General features: G+C 35.1%; 1 protein-coding gene across 2 annotated transcripts; it reads right to left on the reverse strand.

Annotated features, from left to right (window-relative positions):
* Positions 1-201: 201 nt before the first annotated feature.
* Positions 202-5,137, reverse strand: LOC110381998 (serine protease inhibitor 3). Of its 2 annotated transcripts, none has more exons than XM_021342446.3 (2): positions 4,985-5,137; positions 202-480 (listed from the first exon to the last, which is right to left on the reverse strand). In XM_021342446.3, the coding sequence occupies exons 1-2, from the start codon at positions 5,079-5,081 to the stop codon at positions 275-277; spliced, it is 303 nt and encodes a 100-aa protein (XP_021198121.3). In that variant the 5' UTR covers positions 5,082-5,137; the 3' UTR covers positions 202-274. The 2 variants fall into 2 exon arrangements, with proteins under 2 accessions (XP_021198121.3, XP_021198122.3); XM_021342447.3 differs by lacking the exon at positions 4,985-5,137 and adding an exon at positions 4,208-4,364 and having other exon boundaries at positions 222-480.
* Positions 5,138-10,573: the final 5,436 nt, after the last annotated feature.

Here is a 10,573-nt window from a genome sequence, read left to right on the forward strand (position 1 = left end):
TATCAACTACATGTAATTATAAAACAAATTAATAATCTAATTTGTTACGAACAAAGATGTGGCACGAAATTGGTTCATGTACCTACAATTTTATGATATCAAGTATTTGTAACCAAAAAATATATATTTCATGAGTACTTTAAAAAGCCAACTCAGTATTTTAGATACTCATTTCGAGCCTGTTTATTTAAACAATTAATTCTTACATATAACTCGAGTCTTTCAATACACACTTTAGACTCAAATCGAGGCGACCTCGCCAAAAGGCGGTTTATTACGCCTTTTTAGGGCACTCTTCCCGACGCACACATTTGCCGCTGGCAGTATCCCTGACTGTGGGAGGGTCACAGTAGCAAGCTGAATAGTCACAGATGATGGCCTTCTCTGCCTGAGGAGTTGGGTTGTCGCAGGTGGCTTCAGGAGTCTTGGGGCCGCAGCCAGTGGTGTACGCGTGTGTGCCTTCTTCACACTCCTTGTAACCTGTGGAAAATAAATGGATTTTAGGATTTCATGTTAAGCACATCGTTGGTCTTGTAGTATCAGAGAGCGAATGCTGTTTATGGGTTCCCAGATTCGATTTTCGGATTAACAGCAGAATGTTAAAAATAAATGTTTAAAGGCAGCTTTAAAAATATTAGCTAAGGGTTTAATTTATCAGCTGTTCTAAAATCATTGTTTCTGATTATCTAGCTAGAGCAACGATTCCAGTTCCATGACTAAGTGATTCACATGGTTTGGAGTCCAGAGGGAACAACTTCCCGCACCCGGATAATTATAGCCACTCACAAAATACGTGGTTTCTAGAATTATGCAATTGGCTCAGTCAAGCGAAATATAAACCTACAACGATACAAACTCATATTCTGCCTTTTTGTAATAATGTAGTGTAGATGTAATGTAGTGTAGATTATGAAGTCCCCAATCAAATAACAATAAAGTTAGGAAAAGGCTCCATTAAACTCTGTCATGATAATTTGCACATAATTACCAAACACAAATATGAAACATGTTCACTAAAAACAAAGGAACTAATTAACAAAATGGACTTCTATTTATAAACAATTTGTTTATTTGACAATGAGTTTAGAATATACGCAAATTGCAAATTGCATTTTCCAATATGAACAGTTGTTCATGCATTTAAATTTGTTTTATCTAAAGTTTGGGATCAAACTCTCGCGTAGTCATTTTAAAATATTTTACATAGTTACCCGTTGTCGGTTTAATCAGTTTGACTACATTTTCGTATAGTTCTGGTTAGAAATGTGTATTTGGGTTTGGTTAAGTAGTTTGGTTAATTAAAGTTAATAATTTCAGTGTTTTATTATCATTGAACTTTGAGAAAGACTTATCTATGTTATTTAAAGAGCACAATTATTACTATTTTATTGTCTTTTAAATATTGACTTTCCCATTTTATTTTTTAAGAAAACTACTAGTTTCTCTCGAAAAGTTGTTAATACATTCACGAATGTCTATTTATATAAATCAATGCTACATTGGGATAGCTCATTTTAGCTCATTAGACTGAAGAGTATTTAAGTGTTCTTTACTAAAGAGAATTTTTAACGATCTTCTAAGCTCCTCAATCAAACCTATTAATTAAGAAATTATATTTTAATTGCTCGTCTGTTATATATCCTATAGGATCTTCTCTTGCAAGAACAGTATTTTTCAATATAAGGTTTCTTTGGATAAATCTCTTCTTGCAGATATTAACGAATAAAGCCTAATATTATGTGCTTATCCTAGTTGTTTTAAATATCTAATAATAAGCTGATGACGATTACTCACTTTGAAAAAAAACTGACTGGAGGTCGTGAAAATATTTTTGTACACCTTGAGTCAAGTAAACATCATTTACCCATTAAAACACATTAAACAAATGACTAACACAAGGCGTAACTCGAGCCAGGAAAGATAAATACATGGTTTATTGTGGTACTTGACCTCAATAACTTAAAGTGGTTGCCCATAGGATTTTACATAATAAATACTCGAATTAGGGCCATGGTTTATGTAAGTAAGGTTTTTGATGAGACAATAGGAAAGTCATCTGCCTAGCCTTTTCTCAACTATGTTATACCTAGAGCTTGGTAGTCGTTACGGGTAGTCAGAAGTCAGTAAGTCTGACACCAGTCTAACCAAGGGGTGTTGGGTTGCCCGGGTAACTGGGTATGGGGGTCAGATAGGGCAGTCGCTCCTTGTAAAGCACTGGTACTCAGCTACATCTGGTTAGACTGGAAGCCAACCCCAACATAGTTTGGGAAAAAGGCTCGGAGGAGGAGGTTATACCTAGAGCTCAGCTTTCAGGGTACGGTTATCCTTTAGAGTTGAGTACCAGTATTTTACATGGATCAACTGCCTATCTGATTATCTCCTCCACATGGGGGATGCGGGTAGGGAATGATAAATGATGTAATTTTATGGGTACCAAAAACATCGATTAATTGCAATGGAATTCATAAGAAGAAGTCACAAAATATTGGAAAACTAAAGTCGTTTTTCATCACCATTAAGTATCTCCAAACTACTGAATAGATAGAAATAGATAAACTGATTCATGGTGTAGATTTTCATTTTTTGTAATATGTATAGTGCACAACGAAAGTGCTTGTAAAAATTAAAAATATTACCAAAACTTGTAAATTGACTTATGCGGATCAAAGGGAACTTCGAATGGTCCTGTCTTATTGACTTAAAACCGAACCCAAATTATTTTTGGAGATTCTTTAAATAGCGAATACCACATGTAACTCCAGGTAGTAACTGCTAAAAACTCTAAACTTGTTCATATCAAGGTCAACTAAATCCGACAAGTTTATGTTTGATTAAATTATTATCATATCTATTAATGCTGTACCAGTTTCTTAGTTGACCTCTTCGATAAACTTTGCAGATAATTTCACTTGTTTCAAAACAATAATATTTTGTAACTAAGTAGGAATTGAGACGAAAATTCGGCTGATTATTTTAGATCTTATATAGCAAAATTGCTCGGCTGAAAGGATTTTGATGCAACGTGGCAGTAAAATAGCTTATAAATTAGGAGAACATATCCTACTGTTTATTCCTGTCATGTACGGGATGATTCTTTCAGGAAGCTAGTGAAATTGCTGCCGAAAGCTCCTATAATAAAGTAATGATTTTGATTTCCTAAATGAGAGAAACTATGTAAACTTATGCAGTAAAATATTTAATTCACACTTCCTTCCTATACTATTATCACACCTTACGAAACCTATTTGAAAACATAAACTTTCCTGGTTTGGTAAATAATATGTGAAAACGACCCTAACAGACGATGAGGACCTGTTTACATTTTTATTTTTGGACACCAAACATAGAGGTTATTGACCTCAACGTTGCATCAGCCGATAAAAAATGGCCAAGGCACAAGAATATATTGTGGATCAAAAATTATATTTTTTCAAAAACTGCAGGGGATCCATTTGCTTCATGGCAGAAGAATTAATTAATTGTATATTCTAATTAATTAAGAAGAATATCCTTACATATACCTATTATAAACGCGAGAATGATTTTATTTTATTACACTTTCACTTTAAAAGGGCTAAACTGTTTAAGATGAAATTTGACACGGAGATACAGATTGTGTGGAACGTTGAGATGGCTGTTTTTATTCAGTCAAATTTTAGTTGATTTAAATCTAGAATCTAGATTTCTAATCAAACACAATATTTAGTCTACCTCGTAAGGGTATTGAAACGCTATAAAATGCATTTAATTTGAACTGAAACGTGTATGCATGTACTGATGCGGAATAAATCGAGTACATTGAATGACACACATAATATATAATGTTATATAATATATAACGCTATATAATGTAGATAAATATATACAATGTAGTGAATGCATTAGTTTCATATCGATAATGGATACACGTTTCATTGAATATGACTACAGTTTCTATCAAAACTAGTAAAATTAAACATAGGCATGTCTGCAAAACGCTCACAATTTTACAAATAGGCCTACTTAAATTCTTTAAAAAACAACTTCAAAATATACATAAAACCTGCTCCTAGGTTCTACAAATACTATGCTATAAACCACATCAAAATCAGTTCAGTCAAACGTTAGCTAATCGAGCACATACATACATACATACATACATACAAGTCAAACTGAGAACCACCTTTTTTTGGAAGCGGTTAGAAAAAATATATTATGGTACACTCACATCTTCCCATAACGTAAATACAGCCTCTTGAATGAGGGTTTCCATAAGACAATGCCACTAAGGCCAAAACGCACAGAGCAATTACAACCTTCATATTACAAAAATAAAACTTATTTTACAACACGACCTATTTACGTGAACTATATAAGTCGACTGAGCATTCAGACAGAAGACGATCGCTTTAAATATCTTAGGTCATTGATAAACAATTAATGTAATTATCATGTATAGGTATGTCCAGTCGTGAGACCGGTATCATTAGAAGTGATTAAGATAGAAGCATTTTTGTATAAGATTTCCTTGGCAAACGTGAGTTTTGATTGAGTCTGTTTTTCCTCGATCATGTTTATTTGTAGCTAAGTAACAGCCGTACGAGTCGATCAATCATAAGGTTAAGCAACGCTTAGCGCGGCGGGTCTCTGGATGTGTGAACATCTTGTTATGACGAGATTCTCTGCTTCGGGAGACACGTTAAATTGGTGGGTCCCGGCTGTCTTTTGAACATCCTTGGCATTCGTTACGGTTAGTCAGTAGCCAGTAAGACTGACAACCAGTCTTACCTAAGGGTATTGGGTTGCACGGTTAACTGACTAGAGGAGGTCAGATAGGCAGTCGCTCCTTATAAAAGACTGGTACTCAGCTGCATCCAGTTAGACTGGAAGCCGACGCCAACATAGTTGGGAAAAAGGCTCGTGCAGTCGTATTGAGACCTGTACCTTACAGTGGGCTAATAGAAAGTTTTATAATGGTGATAAAGTATAAGAAAATGATACTCACAATTACCCAAAATATACAAACAACCTCTAGAGCTATGAGGCTTGCTATAAGATACGGCGACGAACACCAAAACACACAAACCTATTAAAACCTTCATAGTGAATTATTTTTAAAGAACGTTATGAGTGCTTAAACTATTTAGTTCCACTGACCAACTCGACTAAATAGGTCGCATATATATGCATTTACAACCAGTTAGCAATTATATTATATTAAATATTTACTTAAAGAATCGTGCTAATAGGAAGATAAATGTTAAAAGTACGGTCGCCATGTTTGATTTGTTTTTTTTTTATGTGTTTTTGTCTTAAAAAGTCAATGTTTGTTATGTGCCAGTGTTGTTCGATTCTAGGAATATAATAAAATGCTAAAATGCAAACTGAAAGAAATAAACTGCTGCAGAATTAGCATAATTGTTTTTTTTATTTATTTCAAAATCTTCTTATGTCAGTCTGTTTGTTTGTTTATTCGCGATACATTCAAAAACGTCTGCACGGATTTGTACGCAATTTTGCTCTTATTGAGTGCTGTCGCAGCCGCAAGTCCATATTTTGGCGAAACTAGGATAGTTTTTAATGTTGTCAGTTATTTTAAAGGTAAAAACAAATAAAAGACAGCACCTAAAAATACTATAACACTTTGTCCTTATCCAAGGGATTTGTAAAACCATTACTAACTATGACCCATAATGTAACCTTTGTACAATCCCATAGCGAACCATAACACAGTTTTCTTTATAACAGTACCTTAAATCCTAAGTGGTATATCTGTACCAGTGTTTTACAAGCCTATCTGACTTGACAAGTCGGGCCACCCAATACCCCTAGGAAAATGAGTCTAATTCCATATGACGATTATTATGTAATAAGCCTTTTTGTTTTTGGTTCAGCTGAGGAAAATGCCTGACGCATACACACACCGCCCGGTTAGATGGGGAGGTTATGTGGGGCTTCTCTTCTTTCTTCTGCATTTTAGAGAGAGACGACTTTCGTGACATTATATAACAAGCCTACCTGTATTAAGTAATACAGGCAAAAATAAAATAACAAACCTATGATGGATTAAAAACAAATATAAGACTCTAGACTGAAGTTGCAGGATTGTTAGAAAGAGTGGGAGGTGGGTACCGATTAATCAGTAGAAGTCTGATACTCTCCCACTGCACCAAAACTTAGAGGAAAAATATTATAGGTGGACACCAAAAAAAGAAGACTTGACACTAACACAAGGTGTTAAACTAACATTGCTAGTTTTTTATATGATGATTAACACTTGTTTTTGAAGAACGTTAGAGTATCTTCCAAAGTTAATTTCATTTAAAAGTATTGTATTTTATGATCTCACGTCTTGTTAGCATATAAAACTCGTTTTATTTATGTAAACAAAAAATCTGCACGCAGGTTTTCGTTGGCCAATAAACGTAAAGCCGAACCATACGCTTTAAATTAAAGTCGTGCTTTCCAAAAACTGGAGATACTCGCTACCTTTAAGATAGGTCTCCCATCCACGAATCTACCGGGCCAAGTTTTACTCAGTAGCCCTGTTACTTAGCCATTCTTCTCTCCTCTATTATAAGACTTTTCACAGCACAATTACGAAGACACTAGGAAAAATAGACTTAAATAAAAATAAGACTTAAAAAAAAATGCAAAAAGTGAGAAAAGGTCAACCAACGAAAGTTTGTGAAAATCATAACAATCCTTAAGTTTGAATTATTTACCTTTTTTTTCTAGATCTCATCAAAGGGGGCTCTTAAGTGATGATTTTGTCGACTCTCCCTAGCACATTACTCGTATAATCGATTAGCTCACATCATTGCAAGAAACGGGATAAACAGACACAATATAATTGATATTGATTATTGTTTTGAAGACGAGTGCTGCATCGATACTGAATATACCTATAGTATCGCAGATTTAAGGCTGATAATGTTGCTAAGAAAATTCTTGATCGTCCCGAATTTTATTGGTCCAGGATTGTGTACGAGATAATAGTTAGTTGTGACCAAGCAGTTCCATTTTATATAAATAGGGACGGCACATCAACATGTGACAAGCCTTTTCTTAACAACGGTAAGGGTGATTTTTAAGCTATCTAAGTGAAGTCGAGACTAGTGTATTATCACAAGCTACTCCCTATTCTGACCGCTTATCAGTTATTGGTTAAGAGCATATATCTTTCTACATTTTTTAAAAGGATTGGTTAACAGTATCGTAAAGAATACACTTATTTTTGCGAATGGCTTGCATCCGTTCTCTGTGCAACTGAAAATGTATAAGCCATTGGAATCGTCTACCTTAGCATCCGTAATAGATCTAGACCAAAAAACAGCTGAATTATTGACCGACTAATTTGAAGCCCCATTTACTACATAACTATAATTTCCCCCTTAAAAAAGTAGCCAAACAATAAACGCCTATCTAAGCTAAGCACATATACATATAAAGCTTGTACCACATTGGTGACAAACAAACTTAACACTTAATACATACATACACACACACACAAATAAAATGCCGTTACTTGATCCGTACAGTTGACACACCGGTAAGAACTCGTTCGCTGTTGGGCCATGAAGACCGCGAGTTTATTCGCGGGTAAGGTTTGTTAACCTTTGTAGTGTAGTGATTTTGTAGAAGTATCATTTTGTTCAGGTTTTTGGGAGTTATTGTGGTAGGTGGGTTAATATCCGACCAACAAGCTACCGTATCATAACCTAGAAAGCAAGCAAAAATGTAAAGCAAGTAAAAGTTCAAGCGGACGAGATTTGACGCTGGAAATAATACAACCACCGGAACAGCCAATCCCTTACAAATGCTTCATCAGCTATAATAGTCATACATAGGCCTTGTTTCATCTGCCCAAATAAACTTTCACAAAGAGACCAGTTAAAAGGCAGACTTAAACGTGATGATCGTGTGTGATAGCCTATTTCTCCATAGCTTATTTCACTTCAACTTTTCAAAGTATTTTATTAAACTTCCAAAAAAGGAGGAGGTTCTCAATTCATCGGAATCAAATCTAAGAAATTAAGCTGTGTTTTCTAAGATACTTTTTACAATGAACCTTTTGCACATCCCCTTTCTTTCCTGCCAAGTTAAGAATGCAGTTTAAGGTTGTATTACAAGTTATTATCAGAATATTGTCCCCTGCATCGCGGGATCACATAAATACGTACTTTACATAAGCACTTAATGTGATTTCAGATGCCGTTACACCGATTACGTCCGATAATTTTAGTCAATTTGCGAGGAACAGGTGGAGCGATAAAAATACTTTTTGGACGAGAAAGCTTGCTTGTTTTGGTTATACTTTTTCGTTTTTTATTGCGATTTTTGGTGTGGTGTTTTTGATTGGGCGCAAGTTTGGTAGGTAGTGTTGGGGTCTTTTATTTGAGAAAAGTCAAGGAATGAAATTTCACAATAAGTAAGTTTATTATTCTACCTATATTTTATTTCAATAACATTTCAACTATTTCTTTAACTAATATTGCAAAGAAGAGGAAAGAGGGATAAATATGCTATCTTTTATCCGGAATCGAGAGGAAGTAACCTCAGAAAGCGACGGAAGTCGCGAGAAACATCTGGCTTATTACAGGTAATTTTAACAAGCAATTGGATTGATGAATATACCAGATTTGAGAGTTTCTACAGTTTTCATTCCATGGATAGGCATCAAAACAGATACATTAGTTTATTTAACCACTCAGCAATTTCACTATTTCAAAATATATTGTACCTGCCAGTGTTTCAACTGACCCCCACATCTTCTACCCGCCTATTTCCTAGCCACATCTATGCGATTGTCACAAGCATAAGCTTTTTGTTAGCATACCTACTAACATAGTTCAATGCATTATTAACCTTATTAAATAAATTATAGTGTCGTCTTTTGATCTACGGTTTTGATCTTGTTTTCAGTGAAAGCGTAATTAAAGTTAATGAATGAATAATATAGGTGTTGTGTAGATTTTCCGTTAGTAGTAAAATCTAGATTTAAAGTATACAGAATATCGCTTTGTGAAATATGACTTAATATTTTTATGAATTGACATTTCTATAAGGTCAGACCTTTTTTATTGGAAATCATCAAATGACCCCTCCCGCTGTGGGTTAGCAGCGAGAGGGAGTATCAGACTCCTACTGACTAAAACCCAACATGTTGCTTCCCAAGCCCTTTATGTACCAGGGCCCCGGTTACTCTTTCGAACGCACCCGCAGCCCCGGCAGGCCTTAGCCCTGGTGGGCCCCGCCGGGGTTCGCTAACTCTCTTTGGGGAGCACGTGGAACAACACATACGGGCCAGTTGTCTCCTAGGAGATGGAGGGAAGATAACTACATCATTATATTATTTTTGTTTTGCTGTATTTTCACACTCACTACCTTTTGCCAGCAGTCTTACCCGCGTCGCGTGAGAACTACTGTGAGCAAGAATTAGGTGGACATAGTAGTTCTTTTTTTATTTATTAAAAAAAATAATGGATAAATATCTAATGCAAGTCTTAAGTTTGGTATAAAAACATATTCACAGATTTATTACTGAACATAGAACATTTCTAGAAAAACAATTAATGAAATTAACAACAATAGCGATTAAGGTAAACGTACCAATAGTCGTCGGATTTCGGAAATCACTGACTTTGAAGCGCTACTGTGTGTTAAATATTCAATAGAAAATGAAAATTTTTGCATGACGTGATAGAGTATTTATTCGTTATTCTAAGTAACTAATGTTTTTTTAATAATTTTGATGGGTTTATATACTTATTAAGGCAAAAGTAAAAAAAGGGCGATTTGTACCAATAGTCGTCTGATTTGTACGGATACTCGTCAAATATTCCCAGTACTCGTCAACTTTTAATGCTAATGTAAACTCTCTGCTCTTGAACATAAAGTTCAAGTTATGTACATTTTTTTGTGGTTGAATTTGTTAAGCATACTTGTGTCTTAGAAAAATTAGGTAGATATATCGAAAATCAAATCCCTATTTAGAATAGCAGGTCATAATCTGTTAGAAGATCAAGTATTTAATAAAACAGATAAATAATTGCATTTTAATTTATATTATTAATTTATATAACTATCAAACGCTTGGAATCACAAAATCAGTCTATAAAATATGTACCTATATGTTATATTTCTTCATCATAATAACCGTGCAGTCATGTGCATATGTGGCCCGAGTAAAATTATTACTATTAAAATATTTAAATTGTAAAATAAAATACTCAGTTTTCACAAAAATAAACGCCACATTCATTAATCATCATATCAACCATAGGACGTCCACTGCTGAACATAGGCCTCCCCCTTGGACCTCCACAGATACCTGTTGGAGGCGACCTGCATCCAGCGTCTTCCGGCGACCTTTATAAGGTCGTCTGTCCACCTTGTTGGTGGACACTGCGTGCGCTTACTAGTCCGTGGTCACCACTCCAGCACTTTTCGACCCCATCGGCCATCTGCTCTGCGAGAAATATGGCCAGCCCATTGCCACTTCAACTTGCTAATCCGGTGGGCTATATCGGTGACTTTAGTTCGTCTACGGATCTCCTCATTTCGGATTCGATCACGTAGAGAAACCGAATCA

Source organism: Helicoverpa armigera, chromosome 23, assembly GCF_030705265.1.
Source record: "Helicoverpa armigera isolate CAAS_96S chromosome 23, ASM3070526v1, whole genome shotgun sequence".
Lineage (NCBI taxonomy): Eukaryota > Metazoa > Arthropoda > Insecta > Lepidoptera > Noctuidae > Helicoverpa > Helicoverpa armigera.